This window comes from Octopus sinensis, linkage group LG2, assembly GCF_006345805.1.
Source record: "Octopus sinensis linkage group LG2, ASM634580v1, whole genome shotgun sequence".
In the NCBI taxonomy this organism is placed as follows: Eukaryota; Metazoa; Mollusca; class Cephalopoda; order Octopoda; family Octopodidae; genus Octopus; species Octopus sinensis.
The window spans coordinates 88660262-88681727 of record NC_042998.1 but is presented as its reverse complement, the minus strand read 5'-3'; the positions used below and the strand labels follow the sequence as shown (position 1 = coordinate 88681727).

At 38.7% G+C, this 21466-nt stretch overlaps 1 protein-coding gene across 2 annotated transcripts in view; it reads right to left on the bottom strand.

Moving 5' to 3' along the window:
- Positions 1-21466, bottom strand: part of LOC115223833 (hyccin) — a 374581-nt gene that overhangs the window by 315294 nt on the left and 37821 nt on the right. Inside the window, exons 2-3 of one of the 2 annotated variants that reach the window (XM_029794513.2) lie at positions 13595-13689; positions 6541-6645 (exon numbers count right to left, since the gene is read on the bottom strand). In XM_029794513.2, the coding sequence (XP_029650373.1) occupies positions 6541-6645; positions 13595-13642 (153 nt within the window). In that variant the 5' untranslated portion in view covers positions 13643-13689. Of the gene's footprint in view, positions 1-6540; positions 6646-10583; positions 10743-13594; positions 13690-21466 lie in introns of those variants that run through there. The other variant, XM_036515120.1, reaches the window with a different exon arrangement.

Here is a 21466-nt window from a genome sequence, read left to right as displayed (position 1 = left end):
GAGTAAGAATAGCTTGGGCAAAGTTCAGAGAGCTCTTACCTCTGCTGGTGACAAAAGGCCTCTCGCACAGAGTGAAAGGCAGACTGTATGATGCGTGTGTACGAACAGCCATGCTACATGGCAGTGAAACATGGGCCGTGACTGCTGAGGATATGCGTAAGCTCGCTAGAAATGAAGCCAGTATGCTCCGATGGATGTGTAATGCCGGTACTCACACTCGGCAGAGTGTAAGTACCTTGAGAGAAAAGCTGGACCTAAGAAGCATCAGTTGTGGTGTGCAAGAGAGACGTTTGCGCTGGTATGGTCATGTGGCGAGAATGGATGAAGATAGTTGTGTGAAAAAGTGCCACACCCTAGCGGTTGAGGGAACCTGTGGAAGAGGCAGACCCAGGAAAACCTGGGACGAGGTGGTGAAGCACGACCTTCGAACTTTAGGTCTCACTGAGGAAATGACTAGAGACCGAGACCTCTGGAAGTGTGCTGTGCGCGAGAAGACCCGGCAGGACAAGTGAGTCCACAACCCGTGGCCTTCTACATGGGATGGAGCCAGCCTACGTATGCATACCTTCCCTTCTTGGGACACAAAACTCTACTTGTGAAGACGTGTTGAGGCAAGTGAGGATCAGAATCGAAATCGATCAATGGAAATTGCGGATGTGCTACCAGTGCCGGTGGCATGTCGAAACTCTGCTTGTGAAGACCCATTGAGGCAAGTGAGGATCAGAATCGAAATCGATCAATGGAAATCGATCAATGGAAATTGCAGATGTGTTACCAGTGCCGGTGGCATGTAAGAGAACTTTCCGTTTCGCGACCGTTGCCAGCACCGCCCCGTTTCGTGTCCGTTGCCAGCCTCTCCTGGCCCTCGTGCCGGTGGCACATAAAAAGCACCATCCGTTCGTGGCCGTTTGCCAGCTCTGTCTGGCACCAGTGCGGGTGGCACGTAAAAAGCACCCACTACACTCACGGAGTGGTTGGCGTTAGGAAGGGCATCCAGCCGTAGAAACACTGCCAGATTTGACTGGGCCTGATGAAGCCTTCTGGCTTCACAGACCCCAGTAGAACCATCCAACCCATGCTAGCATGGAAAACGGACGCTAAATGATGATGATGATATGATGCTCAAAATGTCTGGTAGTATCGGCTATAGCCTAGTCACCCGTATAGTTAATCAGGTGATACACAAAGGAGTCATACCTAATGACTGGTGTAGCAGCATAATAGTCAACTGCTACAAAGGTAAAGGTGACGCCCTAGATACAAATAACTACAGAGGTATCAAGCTGTTGGATCAGGTGATGAAGGTTACGGAGAGGGTCATAGCCCAACTAATTAGAGAGAGAGTTAGTTTAGATGAGATGCAGTTTGGGTTTGTGCCAGGGAAAAGTACTACTGATGCTATATTCCTGGTAAGGCAGCTGCAGGAGAAATACCTAGCCAAAGATAAGCCCCTGTACCTGGCTTTTGTTGACATGGAGAAAGCCTTCGACAGGGTCCCCCGATCCCTTATCTGGTGGGCAATGAGGAAACTAGGGATAGATGAATGGCTAGTGAGAGCTGTGCGGGCCATGTATAGGGACGCTGCTAGTAGGGTGAGGGTTGGCAACGAGTACAGTGAAGAATTCCGGGTAGAGGTAGGGGTCCACCAAGGCTCAGTACTCAGCCCCCTCCTATTTATCATAGTTCTCCAGGCAATAACGGAGGAATTCAAGACAGGATGCCCTTGGGAGCTCCTCTATGCTGATGACCTTGCTCTAATTGCTGAGTCGCTATCAGAATTGGAGGAGAAGTTTCAGGTGTGGAAACAAGGATTAGAATCGAAGGGCCTCAGAGTCAATCTAGCTAAAACCAAAGTCGTAATCAGTAGGAAGGTAGACAAATCACAAACGCCTTCAGGTTGATGGCCCTGCTCGATTTGTAGAAAAGGTGTAAGACCCAGCAGGACAAGTGAGTCCATAACCCGTGGCTTTCTACATGGGATGGAGCCAGCCTACGTGTGCATACCTTCCCTTCTTGGGACACAAAACTCTACTTGTGAAGACCTGTTGAGGCAAGTGAGGATCAGAATCGAAATCGATCAATGGAAATTGCAGATGTGTTACCAGTGCCGGTGGCATGTCGAAACTCTACTTGTGAAGACCCGTTGAGGCAAGTGAGGATCAGAATCGAAATCGATCAATGGAAATTGCAGATGTGTTACCAGTGCTGGTGGCATGTAAGAGAACCTTCCGTTTCGCGACCATTGCCAGCACCGCCCCGTTTTGTGTCCGTTGCCAGCCTCGCCTGGCCCTTGTGCCGGTGGCACATAAAAAGCACCATCCGTTCATGGCCGTTTGCCAGCTCTGTCTGGCACCTGTGCGGGTGGCACGTAAAAAGTACCCACTACACTCACGGAGTGGTTGGCGTTAGGAAGGGCATCCAGCCGTAGAAACACTGCCAGATTTGACTGGGCCTGATGAAGCCTTCTGGCTTCACAGGCCCAAGTAGAACCGTCCAACCCATGCTAGCATGGAAAACGGACGCTAAACGATGATGATGATGATGATATATATATATATATCATCATCATCATCATCATCGTTTAGCGTCCGTTTTCCATATTGACACACTTTCTGTGCCCTATCAGTATTTGCAAAAGGAAACCATCCTTTCCGTCTTCAACCTATGATACACACGGACTCGAGTTTCTGGGTATTGACCCGTCATCAGTGTGTGACAATCACGAGTTATCGATGAAAAGTAGGCCTTCCTTTGCAAATATATATCGATATCAGTGACTTTTCGTCACTGGATAAAGGATATCATCATCATCGTTTAACGTTCGCTTTCTGCAAAGGAAGGCCTACTTTTCATCGACAACTCACGATTGTCACTAACGGGTGTTGGTTGTGATTTCTTTGATGTGAGTTCAAATTGTTACACACTGATATTGTATGTTTGTTGCAGGTTTCCCCGCACGGGTGAACCAAGATTCGTTGGATTGTGTAAATTATTGAATTTCAGTCACTTGTTCATTTACACCTGTATAATCCCCATCTACAGGAGGAGTGAAGAAAGATGGAGAATAGACAAAGTTACACAGCAGCGACGACACAAGGAATAAATACCAGCACCCTGGAATTGCAAGAAATAGAAATGGACACAAGAAAGAGGAAGGAAGGAAGAAAATTTGTAAAAAAGGAGGGAACTGGTCTAAAGCTGACTCACCCAGAAGAACTGATGAAAAGCATAGAAAAGAGGACGGTAGTATACAGAACGTTATCTACGTCCTCAAACAAAATAGTGGTAGCCCCAACAGAAGAAATAGAGGAATGCCGAGAAAATGTTAAAAAATTGACCACATTCTACACACGCGGAAAGAAGTATGGCTCAGTGGAAGTAAGATTTGACAACGAAGAAGATGCCATAAACCACGCCACGGAGCCGTTACGGACAAAGAAATGGATACTACTTCCAACGTACTGTGGCAAACGTGCAGCCAGAGTGAGAGTTGGAAGAGTACCCACCGAAATCGAGGAAGAATGGCTGGTAGCATCCATTATGAATGATATGAAGGATGGAGTAGAGATCCTCAAGATGAAGAGGACCCCAAAGTCCAATTGGTGGGAATATAGCCTCAAAGTGACCATGCAGGTATCTTTGGAAGACTTGCATAGTATAACGGAGGAGATAATACTCCCAGAAGACAGCAGACTTCGAATAACAGTAGAATGAAGACCACCAACATGCTTCCTATGCAGCAAAAAGGGGCACATGAAAGCAAGATGTCCCTTTTTGTATCACCTAGTGGTCGGGATGTTTTGCGTTCTTGTCCCATTTTGTATTTTATATATATAGCGGCATATGTACACTTTGTTCTCTTATATGTAAGTACACATTTTACAAAATCTTGTACAACTCTATTTCTATCAACCCTTTCATGCTTATTCGTTCATTCCACTCTTCATTCTCTTGATCCCCCTCTCTCACATTTCTTTGCCATCTCTTCTTACTCACTTTCCCTCTACTTTTCACTTGACTGTGTCCTTGTCATTTTTTCTCGCCCCTCCTTAATTCTTCTGTCCCTCTGCCACTACTTCTCTCTATTCTCTTCCCACGTGACCGATCGGACTTTATTAAGGACTTTATTAAGAAATTCAAACCCAAGCTTAACAAACAATGATTAAATTAATCTTATTTGGGGTCTAAAAATCTTATCCCTATAACCAAAACAAAAAAATCTCTAAAAAGTACTGCTATCATCATTTCTAAAAATAAAAATTGAAAAATGGTTTGGCATCATTTCTAAAAATAGCTAAACAACTACTACTGCTGCCCACAAGAACATATATAAAGTACAAAAGACAGTCAGTCAACCACAGTTGAAACACTCCTGTCACAACCTGGGACCTTGAAGACTGCTTTAATGCAAGAAAGTATACTAGTCCCTTAATATTTTATATTCAATATTTCATCTATTCAATAAGACAATCAATACTTCATTTCATTTTACTAAATATATTATTTATACTATATATTCTATATTCTACATTAACATTATAAAGATTATAAATAAAACATAAAAAACAGAGTTGGAATTTCTTTGAATAATATATATCCCTCTATACACAATCATACAAACTCCTCTCTCTCTATATATATATATATATATATTTTACCCGGAAACGGATATGTCACATTCAATTAAATAGTAAATAATATGTAATATATATATATGTATATATACATGATTATATGGGTACAGGATGTCACCAACGGTGCAAATAACATGAAATATACAAACAAATGAAAGAAAAATGAGTGAAAGATGTAAACAATGAGAAAAAATGGAAAACAGGACAATTTAACACAGAGAAAGGACTCTTCATCAGGTGTCAGCTGTCTATCTATTCCTCATTTCAAGATTCAACAACAAATGAGTCTTCAAAGACAGTTGCTCCCATAAATTCTAAAATAAAATTTAGGATTTATGGAGGGTCAAAGTAGGGATGAGTCTTCAACAACAGTTGCTCCCTGCTCAAAATGAGAAGTAGATAGACAGCCAACAACTGATAAAGGGTCCTTTCTCTGTGTCAACTTGTCTTGTTTTCCATTTTTTTCTCGTTTACGTGTTTCACTCATTTTTACCTTGCTTGTTTGTGCACTTCATGTTATTTGGACCATTGGTGACATCCTGTACTCATATATGCATGTACATGTATGTGTGTGTATATATATATATATATCTTCCCTTCTTCCCTGAGCATCCAATAATACTTTATTTGTTCCACATCCTTGCGTTGTTGTCTTTTTGTTTTCTTGTTTGGATTAACTTTATATATATATATATATATATATATATATATATATATATATATATAGATATTTATATACATGCTTAACTATTGCTTAACTATTTTCTCACACCATCTCCGATGAAGGGATATATAAAATTATCCCGGAAACAGCTGTAAGACCTTCTCTTTATAAATGTTCTGAAATGTTTCACAGCTTTGGATTTTTATCTCATTCTGTTAATTTTGATGTGTGTGTGTGAACATACATATGCATGCATATATATCACTGGGTGACTCCTGAAAGCTGGAAATGGAAAACTCTGAGTAATGACTCATATAGACTCATCTCAGAATGAATGAACATATGGCTGGATAAACAGATAGACAGAAGGATAAAGAGATGAATGTAAGGAAGAGAGGAAATTATAGTACACTATCTCTATTCCTATAAGACAAAAATTGTGACAAGTAGTATGTAACATACACAGCACAATTTGACATTTAGGCTTGCCTTGAGAGAATTTTTTGTCATTAGCTTGCAACATTTTAAAAATGACAGTCTTTCAGTATCTGTCATCTCTTTGTTGGAGAGTCAAACATTTTTCATCTCAACTTGTATCTAAAGTGCCTTTTCTTTCACATTCCTTCACATGAAATATATCAACATCATCATCATCATTCTTGTAAATATTTATTTATTCATTTTGTCATATTCATATGTAATGAATGGATCTGCAATACAACACCTCTTCCATACATTACAATCATGCATTACATCATTACAATCTGTGATGTTTAATCATGAAAGGGTTCAATTACACACCATCATCCCTTTGGTTTGTTCTATGTGTACTTTCTATTTTGTAACTCATGACACATTTCTATTCAGGTAATGTTATCCCTTTCACCCTACATGTTCATACCTGCATGGTCAACTGATTTGTATGTTTGAAGCAGTAACCTTCATAACCAACCAATCAGTTTCTCAAATCGCTTGTGGTTTCAAGTCTAGACAGCACATTGATTAAAACATATGCTATTACAAATCTGTATTTATTGCATACATTTCACAGACATAAAACATTAAATTTCTGACTCACACATTACATGAACTATCCAGAATGGCCACAGTCCAATGACTGAAACAAGTAAAAGCATAAAAGAAGGAAAAACAATAAAACAATTAAATAAATGCAGAAATTACTTAACTTTCCTAACTTAATGGAAATAACCCAAGAGATAAAGCCATCAATATATATCTTACCTCAACTCCTGGCCTCTGCTCTAACACTTCATATAGAGAAGTAACCAGTTCATCATTGTGACGCAGAGTATTTGCATATGTGTGGATTTCAGATTCGGATAATGCCTGAAATATAGAAACCAAAAATTATATATTTAAATGGTGTTTAAATGTTGTTTCCAATATATAACATACATATACATATTATACAAATTATTACAGATTCACAATTAAAAACCTGCACTAATGTATTACATAGTTGAGAATTTGGCATTTTGTAATCACAGATAACCATAACAGAAATGAGCACCATCAAATGTGTTGTGGATTTGGGCTGTATTTAAGAGACAATATGGACATGGAGCTTCAGCCAGTAAGGAAGTAAGGAACAAAGGTATAAAGTCTTCTAAGTAGGTTAATAGGAATGGGAAGGGTGGATCTGGTGTATTGTTGACAGAGAAATGGATAAATAATATAATTAAGGTAATCAGGGTATACAATAGAATAATGAAGCTTGAGTTAGTCATAGACAAAACAACAGTAATAGTTATTTCTACATATGCACCACAGTGAGGGTAGGTAGACAAACAGAATGACCACTTTTACAAGAACCTTCTTTAGACTACTCCATGACAATTGACAGTATTTACATATATCACATTCCCTTACATTCCACCTTTTCTATTACTCTTCTCCCTCTATTCTTTCTTTTCTCATTGCACCACTTATGCTGCTTTTCTATGCAATATCCCTACCAATAAACCACATATAGCTTCCTGGTACTGTCATTCACTCTCCCAATACTATCTCTTCTACCTCTTTCTCACACCAATTACCTTAGTTCTCTCATCATACTCATACTTTTCTTTTTCTTTCACCCTGTGTTCATTAATATAGTCTAAGGTTACAGACTAGTAAACAGATTTTTAGATGTAGCAAAACTGTCATGCATATTTCTGGCCAAGATTAATGTTAGAAGAATTACCAGGAAGGGATTATTTCCTGCAGACAACTTTAAGTACAACTCTCTTTAATTCAGTAATGCAAATTCATGGTATATACTCCTTTATGTTATTTTCCAAACTTCTTTAAGTTATTTTAATTATGAAAATTATCGTTGGTCGAAAATATAAGTATTTTCTATGATATAAAAATCTTATTTACAGGGCAGTGGACTTAGTTCAACAGTATTCATGATATCAAATAGCCTGAAACACATATTCAAAGTTGACTGTTGTCTACAAACAAAGATCAGACTGTCCTTTCCCTGAGTATGTGAGAAATTTATTCTTGTGCCTCACAAGCAGGTGGTGTGTCATGCTAATTATATGCAAATCAATTCTCACAAGTAACAATAAAATGCACATACTGTGCCATATCAAATGTGGAGAAGTCTCTACTTTCAAATGTGGAGAAGTACTCTACTTTCAAAAAGCTTATGTCTCAAGTGCACATGCACAAAACCGAGTGTGTTCAGTCCTCATGCAGTAAGGATTAATTTTTAGAAAATGTCCTCCCTTTCTCTTACAGAGCTGTCAAGAACTGCTGCTAGGTTTTTGCTTTTTGTCTTCATCTCAAGGAAGTTTCAGTAAATTAAGAATTTATTTGCATACATAAAGTATTTGGAAAATCACCTGCTAATTTTAATTATCCAACTTCATACTAACTAACACTTTTAGAAGGCCAGTAATATGAATTAGGATAATCTATATATATAAAAATGAGAATGTGTGTCTGTCTGTGTGTGTGTCTGTGTGAATCCTTAAAACTCGAGAACTACACAACCAATTTCATTCAACCTTTACACATGCCTTACTCAGGGTTCACGTAGTGTCATATTTGGAACTTAGATTCAATGCATAAGGGTGGGTATAATGCAGAAATTGAGCAGAAGCCTGTTAAAGAGATAAATATGAGCATACATGCTGGGGGTGTTGTACATCCCTTGAAAAAAATTCAGTGTTTGAGTCAAAATTGTTGTGTGACTACATGATTTAACAAGTGGTTCAACAAGTACCAGATTGAAACAAGAATACAACAGGTGAGAGTTTTATGTTTGCTAAAACTCCTTTGAAAACTATTTTCCGCTATGGTCACACTCTAATGATTAAAACCAGTAAAAGTATCTTTTTTATTTTTTTACTTGTTTCGGCCACTGGACTACAACCATGCTTGTGGCACCATCTTGAAGGATGTAGTTAAACAAATGAATCTCAGTACTTGTTTTTTTTTTTAAGTCTAGTACTTATGCTACTGGTCTCTTTTACCATACTGCTAAGTAACAGGGTCATAAACAAACCAACAGCAACTGTCAAGTGGTGGGATGGGGCACCATGGCACCTTAGGTAAGTGTTTGCTGAGATAATAAATCAAATGAAAGTTAAAGGGAAAATGAAAGAATATCTGTGACAAGATGGTATGAGATGAAATGAAGGAGAGAAACAGACAGAAATAGAGGAGAGACAATGATAACTTTTAGTTAACATCAGAGAAGAGTGGGTGATAGATGAGATGTAAATGACAGGAGAATTAGGAGGGGAATAAGAGTAGGATGTGTGACATAGTGAGAGAGGAGGAGAGAATCAGAAATAAAGAAAGGGAACTTGAGAAAGATTGTTAAGGACATAATAAAGAACAGGTGAGAACAGAAATGAAACTGGTAAGAAATGAGAATGAAAGAGACAGAGGATGGACGAGAGAAGGAAAAAAAGGAGAAGAAAGAATTGAAGGGATGAGGAGTAGGAGGACAAAAATACGAGACAAAGAGAGAGGAGAGGAGGACGAAAGCAGAAAAGAGGGGATGGTAATGAGAGGAAGAGAGAGGACTGGAGAGAAGGGAAAGAATGAGAACGGAAGAAGAGAATGAGAAAGAGAGAAGAAGGAACAGAGAGTGGGAAGGTAAGAGAGAGTATAAAACAGAGAGAAACTGGGAGAGGAAGAGAGAATGAGAGAGGAAGAAGGAGAATGATAGAGGAAAGGGGTGAATGAAATGATGATGAAAATGAGAGATAAAAGGGGAATCTGAAAGAGGAAGAGAGATAATAAAAGAGAAGAAAATGTTACAGAGGAAGAAGGATGAAAATAAGGAAGAGGGAATATGGGAAGAGGGAAGTGTGAATAAAAATGAATGAGAGGAGGAGAGAGAGGAGGGAGAAGGCAGAGATGGGGAGAAGGAGAGAATGATACTGAGAAAAATTAAAAGAGGAATGATGTAAGGAGGAAAATGAGAGGTGAAGAAGACAACGAGAAAATGAGTAACAGAGGGGAAGAAAGAATGTAAAAAGAGAGAGTGAAAGAGCAAGGGGGGAGAGAGAGAACTATGAGAGATAGAACGGGAATGACAAAGTGCAAAAGAGAGACGATGAAAAGAAAAAGAGACCAAGAAAGTAGGAAAGAAAGAGAAGCATATAAAGAGAGAAACAGGAAGAGAGAGAGAAAGGGGGGAGAAAGGAGGAGGCTAGGAGGAATGGTGGTAGTCAGACGTTCTTTGAAACAACTTGGCTGGTTGGTTTGCAGCTCATCAATCAATGACCTCCCTTTGATTTATTTGCTCAGCACATGTAAAGAGAATAACATCACATAACAACACCACCACCACCATCAGGAAAATAAGCAAGGCAAGACTAATATACAATTAATGGGAGGAGGAGGTAGGAGAGGAGAAAGAATAGGAGGTGTAGGAGGAGAAGATGCAGGGGGAGGAAGGAGTGACAAGGAGTGGAAAAGAGAGCTGAGATGGGGCAGTCGTTAGACGGGTGGAATTTGAACCAAACTAAACCAAACCGAACCGAACCGAAAGAGGCCAAGTCTAATACGGAAATAATCCAGCAGCACCATTGCTATTCTATCCTATTATGAATGATCAGCACCTGCTTCAACTGGCATTCAACTGGTGGGCACAATTTATCTCATGGTTACCTTACTCCACTTACTTGGACAAGACAAAGTGATGATCAAGAGCTAAGTCTATATGCACACACACACTCATTAAGTTTAAAGTGATATAGAATAAAATTGAACGGAAAAAAAAATTAAAAAATAAAATTTATATATCATATACCAACCTCAGACATCTTCCTTTCCACTTATATGAACATAACTATGCAAACACATGTATTATATATATATATATAGACATAAGAATAGGAATCATATGTAATTTAAAATAAAAAACGAGATAAATATATAAATTATTATTTTTTTTTTTTAGCCAGCTGTTCTAGAAGTTGCCGTCATCATCAATTAAACAGTCGAAAGCAGGATAAGCAATACTAGAAGGCAATGATTTGCAATTACAGTACACACCATCACGTCACTGATATTGATTTCAGATTAGGGAAATAAAGGCTAAAAAAAATGCTAAAAGATAGAGAAAAATATCCCCACACACCAAGATATATACATACATAAATATATATATATATATATATATATATATATATATATGTATAGTTATAGCAGTAGTAATACTAGTACTTGCTCTGTGGAGGTGGTAGTGGTGTTGGTAACAAGTGGTTGAAGGTTGATGATTATTTTAATATTTGCTGATAATTATAACCCAAACGCTGTATTTGGAAATAACAATTCATTTCAACCAGGCATAAAGCCAATTTTCCATTTTTTGTTATTGTTCTGAGGGTTCCTCTTTTTTTTATTATTATTATTTTTTTTTTTTTTTTTGGTACTGAATAAAAGGTGTATTAGTTGATTGAATTGTGTGCACACACCATTACCACTATATTACTGGTACTTATTTTATTGGACACCTCCACACACATGGACAACTTCAAAGTAGATGCTATAATAATCTAACCAGCTCTCATCCTTTATACAGACTTCACCACCCACTCTGTACTAATGAGAGAGAGAGAAAGAGAGAGAGAGAGAGAAAGAGAGTATAATGTAGGACAAACAATAATACTGATATCAAAAGAATTTACTGAAGTTAATGGAACTGATTTAAAATAGAGCTGAGTGTTATTGAAGTCTATTCTGGGTACCAAGCATTGGTCAATAATATTTCCAGGACTGGTACCCAGTAAAAATTATGCTTTCCTATATTCTAGTTTGATATTTGTTGTACACAAAAACATCATAAATGTGAAAATAGCCAACCAAGTTTATATATTTTGAGTCTCAAATCTTCTGATAGCTTTTTCAATGTCTATTTATGCACGATACTAAATTCTATGACCCTTAATTTGCCCAACCGTTGATAAGTGCAAGGGTTTTAAGAGATGATGCTTGTAACAAATTGCTATCTTACTAGGGGTAGAGCTCATTAACAAATTGCATTTTATTGAAACAAAATTAAACAAACAAAAAACAAGAAGTTGTTAGTAAACTGAGTCTCTAACTCACATTTGATTTCAGTTCAGTACTGTTTTCAGTGACCCCTGACTGGCTCCCATGCTGGTGGCATGTAAAAAGCACCATCTGAATGTGGTTGATGCCAGTGCCCCCTGAGTAGCTCTCATGCCAGTGGCACAGAAAAAGTACCCACTACACTCATGGACTAGTTGGCGTTAGGAAGGGCATCCAGCTATAGAAACATTGCCAGATCAGATTGGAGCCTGGTGCAGCCTACTGACTTGCCATTCCTCAGGCAAACCATCCAACCCATGCCAGCATGGAAAGCAGATGCTAAACAATGATGATGATGATGTTGTTGCTGTTTTTTCAGAAAGGTTTGAAAGTCAATATGCTAGTTTCTTAACCCCTAAAACTCTAAGGATTTTGTACCTTAACAGAATCCACATTTTGTGAGTAGCTATAGCAGAGAGTCATCAAAATCAAACCTTTTTCATCGTCTTCATCATTTAATGTCCACCTTCTATGCTGACATGGGTTGAATGGTTTAACAGGGGCTGGCAAACCAGAGAACTGCAGCAGGCTCTGTTGTCTGCTTTGGCATGGTTTCAACAGGTGGATACCCTTCCTAATGCCAACCTCTTTACAGTGTACTGGACTCTTTTTATGTGGCACCAGCAGGGTCACCTTATACCTTGCAAAACAAAGACCCCTCAGAGAGGGAGTGGTATCGAGGGAGATGGCTTTGTGCGAGTTGAGAGGTCAAAGTATAACTGAGGTATAGAGATAGGTGTCTTAGTATAGAGGAGATATTTGGCTACCCTAGTAGGGACAGGATGGAGAGATAGAGTTAGAGAGAAAGAATGGAAAGACAGAGTGAGAGAGAGAGAAATAGATGATGTTGGAGATGCATCAGGATATGCCCACAAGGTACAGTGGGGAGAATATAAGTGGTACAGACGGGATGGGAGTATTTCATAAGAATGTGAGGGAAGATGTTTAGAGATGGGGAAGAGGCAACCGTAGCAAGTGATGGTGAGAGGAACTGGTAAACCTAGTGGGGAGGTGGACTATGGTAGATAGGGTGGGGGTGCTATGGTAGATAGGGGGCAGGAGCAATGGTTGATAGCATGGAGGGGGTGCTTTGATAGATATGTGAAGTCATGGAGGGTGTGCAGGTAGGCACATGAAAGAGAGTGAATTTTGTATAGTGGTCAAACCATGGCCCCAAACCCAAATTGTCAAACAGTGAGCCACATGTATGAAACAAGTAAAAAATTTGAAGATAAAATGGAATAAAACTATCAATTTTCTTCTTTTTTTTTTTTTGCCCATGCAAAGACATTACAAGTGGATGGTACCATCTGTTTCAATCAATGAGATTAAACAATACAGATTTTCTTATAATCTATGCAGATGATTTAGTTGATTAAAACAGCTGACACTTTTGAGTTGTAATATCTTCTTCAAATTTTAACCATGGTGAAAGAAAGATCTTGACCAATGAAACCTAAAAACCCCAAAAAAAGATGAATGAACAGACCTCTGTGTGACTGTGCAACATGCTAAAAGTACCAACCAAATTCCATCAAAATAACCTCTACCATTTTAAAAACAGAAAGGAAACATTAAATAATACAATCCTGTACTTCCAAAATGATGACATAGTCAGTGTTGAAATGCATTTGATTCTTGATTTATTTGACCAGGGCTAAACAACACAGATTCTAATAATCTTTACAGGTAAAGAAAAATATTTACATACCTTGTATTCAGCCAACCATTCTTTTATTACTTTAAAAGAAGACATCATTCCATGTACACTGGTCAGGAGTGACCAATATTAAAATTGGGAAAGCACTGAAAAAGAAATTTTACAAATTAATGATAAGATTACGGATTTCAGATAAAATTTATATTCACAAAAAATAAAAGCTGAAATACAAAAATTAAACTCAAACTGACACAAATATGTAAAATACATATGCACAGTATTATAAATGGAAAAATATTATAGAAGGGAAATAGGAGCAGTTATTTAAGTTTGTTTTTTCGACAAATCAAAGACGAGGTGGATACAGAGGCCTTACAAAAGGACCTGACCACCATATATAAATGGCAGGAAACAAACAACATGTTGTTCAATGATAAGAAGTTTGAACTAATTCGCTACGGAACAGATCAAGATCTGAAAAATACAACAAACTACAGAAACCCATCAGGACAACAAATAATGGAAAAACAGTATGTGAAAGATTTAGGCATCCACATGGGAACCAACCTAAAATTCAGAGAACAACTTGACTCAGTCTGTCTTACTGCAAGAAAGTACAGCGGGTGGATCTTGCGCACCTTCAAATCAAGAGATACCTCAACAATGAAAACCCTCTGGAACAGTATGATACTTCCGAGGATTGACTACTGTTCTCAGTTGTGGTCACCAACAACAAAGGGCCAACTATCTAAGATAGAATCGCTCCAAAGAAATTTTACCTCATACTTCTCAGAAACGAGGGACCTGGACTATTGGCAAAGACTCAAAACCTTGAGGATGTACTCAATAGAAAGAAGATTTGAGCGATACCGAATTATATACATTTGGAAAATGATAGAGCAGAAGGTGCCAAACTTTGGTATCAAAACCTACCACTCACTGCGCCACGGAAGACGCTGCCAGCTGCCACCAATCAACAAAAAGGCTGGCCAGGCAGCAAAAACCCTGCGAGAATCAAGTCTGTTGGTTCGAGGAGCACAACTGTTCAACTCCATTCCGGTACATGTCAGAAATCTATCAGGATGCAGTGTGGAATCATTCAAATTGCAACTGGATAGATACTTAAGCACCATTAGAGATGAACCTCATCTCCCAGGATATACACAACGAGCACAAACTGACTCAAACTCGCTCCTACACATGTCAAAATTAAGCAGAGAATACAACCTGGCAACCACACCAGACTCTGAGGGTGGAGTTTTCGACTTGGCCTGAGCATGGACTCAAACCCAAATGAAATGAAATGAAATGAAATGAAATATATAAAATGGTAAGGTAGCAAGCTGGCAGAGTCATTAGTATGCCATGCTAGATGCTTCCTGGCATTTTGCTCATACCTTTTACCTTTTACTTGTTTCAGCCATTAGACTGCGGCCATGCTGGGGCACGGCCTTGAAGAAGTTTTAGTCAAATGAATCGACCCCAGCACTTGATTTTTGTTAAGCCTGGTACTTATTCTATCAATCTCTTTTGTGGAACTGCTAAATGATGGGAACATAAACACACAAACACTGGTTGTCAAATGGTGGTGGTGGAGGTGGGGGGACACACAGACCCAGACACAAAGACACCAAATTCCACTGAGATCAGCTTTGTCTTTCATCCTTTTGGGGTCAGAGCACTGGGGTTGATGTAATCGGCTTACCCCTACCCCGAACATGGTAGCCTTGTGACAAAATTTGAGGTCAATATATATAATATGGTGACAGGAAGGGCAGCCAACCATAGAAAATTTGCATCAACAAAATCTATCAGACCCATAGAAGCTTAGAAAAGGAGACATTAAACGATTGATTGATTGATTGATTGATTGATTGATGGATTGATGGATGGATGGATGGATGGATGGATGGATGGATGGATGGATGTATGCATGCATGCATGCATGTATGTATCATCATCATCATCATCATTGTTTAACGTTCGCTTTCCATGCTGTCATGGGCTGGACGGTTTGACTGAGGACTGGCAAGCCAGGTGGCTGCACCAGGCTCCAATCTGATCTGGCAGAGTTTCTATAGCTGGATGCCCTTCCTAACACCAACCACTCCGAGAGTGTAGTGGGTGCTTTTACGTGCCACCAGCACGAGGGTCAGTCAGGCAGTACTGGCAACGGCCACGCTCGAATGGTGTTTTTTACATGCTACCTTCACAGGAGCCAGTCCAGTGGCACTGACAACGACCTTGCTCGAATGTTGTGTTTCACGTGCTACTGGCACAAGTGCCAGTAAGGCGACGCTGGTAATGATCAAGCTTGAATGGTGCTTTTTACATGCCACTGGCATAGGAGCCAGTCAGTGGCCCTGGCAATGATGATGCTCGGATGGTGCTCTTAATGTTCAACTAGCACAGATACTAGTCAGGCAGTGCTGTCGTCAGTCACGTCAGCAAATTTGATTTCGATTTCACTTGCCTCAACAGGTCTTCACAAGCAGAGTTTACTGTCCAATGAAAAAAAGGTATGCATAAGTGGACTGGTTACACCACTGGCATAGGGCACAGTTTATGGTCTCACTTGGCTTGCCGGGTCTTCTCAAGCACAGCATATTTCCAAAGGTCTCGGTCACTAGTCATTGCCTTGGTTAGGCCTAATGTTCAAAGGTCATGCTTCACCACCTCATCCCAGGTATTCCTGGGTTTACCTCTTCCACAGGTTCCCTCAACTGCTAGGGTGTGACACCGCAAAACAGCAATACTCATGTAAGGAATAGCATACTAATAATAGATAGAATTTAAAAAATCTTAGAATATTCGGTCAGCCAATCTGTGGCAAAATTAGAGAAATGACTAACTGACGATGTGACAAAAGTAAATAGATGAATGAATGAGTGATGACAGGGTATTCATGTGAATTTAAGTTTGTTTTTAAGATGGAAGACAGAAACTGTTTACAGAACTAAGAGGGGATTATGTTCTGCACTGAAATAGAGGTGATAGATGTACTGAGTTGAAAAAAGACAAGATTCCTTATCTGAACATCTTCTGGCTGGATTTGTATTCTTTTGGTGGGGTTATTGAAATGTAGTAAGAATCCAAGAGAGCAAGTTTATATAGAGTGGGATAGTGGAGGAGGAGGTAAGTGATTGGAGAAGCAAGTGATTATCGAAACAGGGAAAGAGAGAGAGAGAGAGAGAGAGACAATGCCAGTGTTAGGACAGAACACAAGTGGGAGAGAGATATTTCTTTTGGGATTTTGGGGAAACTATGTTTACAGAACTAAGAGGGGGTTAAGACCTGCGCTGAAATAGAGGTGATAAAACAAAAAGTAAAAGGTTAATGAATCCAGGCAGATATCCAGAAAGTATTTGATAGAAGGAAACTGAAAGAAGCTCACCTCCATAGGCTTCAAAGAAATGAAGCCACTATGCATCGCTGGGTGTGCAATGTCAGTGTGCATGTTCAACAGAGTATAAACACCTTGAGATAAAAGTTGGGCATAAGAGGTATCAGACGTGGAATGCAAGAAAGACAACTGTGCTGATATGGTCATGTGATGTATATGAATGAGGACAGCTATGTAAAAAAGTGCCGATCTCTAACTGTGGTAGAGGTAAACCTGGGAAGACGAGACAAGGTGGTGGAGCATGATCTTCAAACTTTGGGCTTCACACCTGACAACCTAAGTGAAATCATAGTTGTGGCTGATGCTGGGGTCATGTAACAGGCACATAAAAAGCACCTTCCAAGCATTGGGCTTCACAGAAATAAAGTGGCTGATGTTGATGGCATGTGTAAAGCTCCTTTCGATTGTTGGGCCTCATGGAGGCAATGACCTAGACCTTTGGCATTATGTCATGCTTGAAGAGAAGACCCATCAAGCCAAGTAAAATTACAGTCAGGGCAGATATTGGTGTCATGCAAATGGTACCCATGGTGGCAGCATGTAAAAGCACCCATTACACTCTCAGAGTGGTTGGCGTGAGGAAGGGCATCCAGCCATAGAAACTATGCCAAATCAGACTGCCAAATCTGGTGCAGCTTGTCAGCTTTGGTCAAACTGTCCAACCCATGACAGCATAGACAACAAATGTTAAATGATGATGATGATGACGATAATGATGATGATGGTGGTGGTGGTGGTGATGATGGATGGTGATGATGATTGTGTGTGTGTGTGTGTGTGTGTGTGTACATTACTGTTCCCTTGCCTTGATATCTTTGACATCACATGATAGTTGTGTCACCATCATGCAAGCTGTGTTCTTCATTTCCAGTCTTCTGTGAATACAAATCTAATCATGGGGAAATATTGGAAACAGGCAAGTGTTGGCAACAAGAAAGGCATATGTCCATAAAAAATTTGCTTCAACAAATTCTGTCCAACTCATACAAGAATGGAAAAATGAACATTAAAATGATGATAATGACAATATATATATATATATATTTCTAAATTTCATATCGGTTTAACTAGTGATCCCTCGCTACTTCGCGGTTCAACTATCGCGGATTTTTAAAATATATATATATATATATATGAACATCTAAAATTTTTCATTAAACCCATTAAAATATGTCCTGGCGAACCTGGTTGCTTCTGTGGATGCCGCCCAAGAAGACGAAGATGAAAATTTTAACTTGAAGGCATACTGGTGGCAGTACACAATTGCTACGTGCCTTCAAAATATCCAGAAGGTATTGCAAGAAATGAAGCCTGCTACCATTAATGCGAGCTGAGAACAGTTGTGGCCCGAGTTTATTTATGACGACAAGGGATTTACACCTGCCGAAATCCAACACTCCACAGTACAGAAAGCTTTGCAGTTGGCTGCGACCATTGGAGGTGACGGCTTTGCAGACATGACCACAGGAGACATCAATGTGTTATTAAGCTTCCACTCCCAGCCGCTAACCAATGCACACCTTGAAGACTTGACAAAGTCGGCCAGCAAAGAAGAAGAAGAAACGCAGCAAGAAACAGAAGAAATTGTCGACCAAACTGGCTTGACTTTAGAATGGCTGGCCAAGCTCTGCAGCCTGGCTAAAGAATTGAAAGAGGGGTCACAGGAATGGGACGATGATATGGTTCGTTCTGTGCAATTTTGCAACAAGGTCAACGAAGTCATGAATCCCTACAAGATGCTTTTTGAACGGAAAAAGAAGCACAGTTTTTGCAGCCTCGCAAAAAAGAGCCAGTTCCTGCTGCTACTACTATGGTTGCACCTTCAGAAGAGGTGGAAGAGGTGTCCCAGGAAAGGGTACCACCGTCAGCTTCATCATCATCATTTCTACTGTGCAGCAAATTCATCACCATCATCATTCAAATTTTACTTCAACTTCTTTCGTGTTGAGTACAGTAAAAATCTACTGCGATAAATGAGGGATCACTGCATGTGTATTTCAGTCAGCATCACAGATTAAATATTATCATAGAAAATGAAAACTTTTTAATAAAAATGTTAGTGGACAGCTGAATAAAATATTATTTGGTAGGATCTGCAAGACTGTAGTCAGTAGCAAGCTGAAATGTGTGGAAGCTATGAAAGAGGGTGCCTAAAATACTATTTTCAGGTCTCATCAAATGACATCTCAATGAAGTGAATGGTATAATTGCAGGAGCATAAGAAAAGACAATGAATGAAAGCCAAAGATAGGAAGAAGGCTATGATAAAAGGAATAAAGGTTGCAAAGTCAGATTTGATGAAGCAATAAGGGAAAAAGAAGAAAAAAAGGCTTAGCAAGACTCTCTACAGTAGATCTGCAAACAAAAGTTCCTAATATCTGCAGTCATGGTTGCACCAGTGCCTTTGGTCCTCAGTTTCATGAAAGAACAAGACATTATACTTCTCTGCTAAAAGGTGATGCTTGATTTCATCTGACAGCACACACACAGTGAGAGAGAGAGAGAGAGAGAGAGGATGGGTGGATGGACAGGCAGACAGACAGGGGAGGATAGACAAAAAGAGGGCTGAGAATTGTTTCTACAAAGTTACAAGTGTTTGAAATTTATTCATCATTACTAAAACAAGTTCTGTTCATCAGACATTTCCACTGGCACCTTATATCCACTAAAATCATGATTTTCCATAATCTACAGAAATGTTTTATTTAATAAACCACGCACCAAGCAGGACACACAGTCTTCTATTCTGAGGAGTTGTATCCAGTGAAAATTACTTTATTTCTCTCCATGTAAACTTTAATCAATTAGGCCTAAATCCTCCTAATCATTCATCTGGTTCCTATCAGTTTTAGACATAAGAAAAAAAGAAAATTCAATGAACAGAGGAATGGCTGTGTGGTTAAGAAGTTTGCTTCACAACCATATATGGTTCTAGGTTCAATCCCATAGCATGACACTTTAGATAAGTGTCTTCTACTATAACTTTGAGCCAACCAATAGTTTTCGAGTGAAATTTAGTTGTTGGAAATTGCAAAAATTCATTATGTGTGTGTATGAATGTGCACATGTTGGTGTGTATATCTATACAGTCCCATATACATAGGATGGCTAAAAAAAAACAGGTGATTTTAGTTGATCATATATTCAGTAATACACAATATATTTACTCGAAACTTTTACATAATCTTTACAATAGCATGTGATTTACTTAATCTTTATAACTTCACAATTTCATGATTTTGTAATTGTAAAAAATATTTATAATTTGAAAAAAAAAAAAAAAAAAGAACTGAATCCAACAAAGACAACATGAGCAGCTATATGGGTCAATAGAATTATTGAGCCATTTTTTATTGACTAACTTGTCAATTTTGAACAGTATTTTGATATGCTGAAGAAGTTTTGACAGCTAGTTAAGCCAACAAAATCTTTGTCACTGGATTTGGTAAACAGAAGCTGAAAGAAGCCTGTCATGTGTGTGTGTGTGTCTTTGTGTTTGTACCCCACCACCACTTGACAACTGGTGTTGGTTTGTTTACATCCCAGTAATTTAGTGGTTCAGCAAAAAAAGATACTGACAGAAATATGTACCAGGCATGAAAAAACAAGTACTGGCATTGATTTGTTTGACTAAATCCTTTAAGCTTTATTTGAACAAGTCAACCTCAGTACTTAAAGCACCATCTTGAAATTGGTGCCCAAGCACTGATGTAGTCTAACGACTGAAAAAAGTAAAAGATAAAAGATAGTCTTGGATAAGAACTAATCTCCATACAAAATGGTAAGCGATCAGTTCACAGTTAGTTGAATGGAAAATTCCTAGAAAGACAAATGAGCAGCAGATATGCATTTCTGCAATGGTTGTTATGGTCTGCTATATTGTCAACTCTCCACTCTGTGATAGTGGCCATGACGAAATCAGTATCTGACTCAATACCAGAAAAAATTTTTGTTAATAAGTCACATATTATTGTGAAGAAGGTATACTTTGAATATTAATGACAATATGATTTATTTAAATCAATTGGTTTATCTTGACCATCAGATATATCGTGAACATATTTGTATCACCAAGGAGTTGTACATTCAAACAGAAATATACTGTGGGATTTATGTATTTCTCCATAAGCCAATGTCCTATTGGACAAGACCAACGTGAAAAGTAATGGAATTGATATGATTGACTAAAATTCTTGAAGACCACAGTCCAATGACTGAATCTGATTGAAGAACAAAAAAATGCATGAAAATTAATACAAAGATTTCTTAAGCTTTAATAATCAAGCAATATATATTAAGCTGAAGTGTTAGGGTTAATAGAGAATTTTTAAATACATAAAATTAGGACCTGTGTTTTCTGTATTTCATTATCTGTTTTGTGGTTTAGAATTAGAACACTATAATCATTTGGCCTTTGAACATGTGAATAGTTATAAAATGTGAGAGACAGAGTATTTCTGCAATCAATTTTGGTGAACCTTCACTTCCTACATTAGATTATTTAATCCATACAAGCCTGT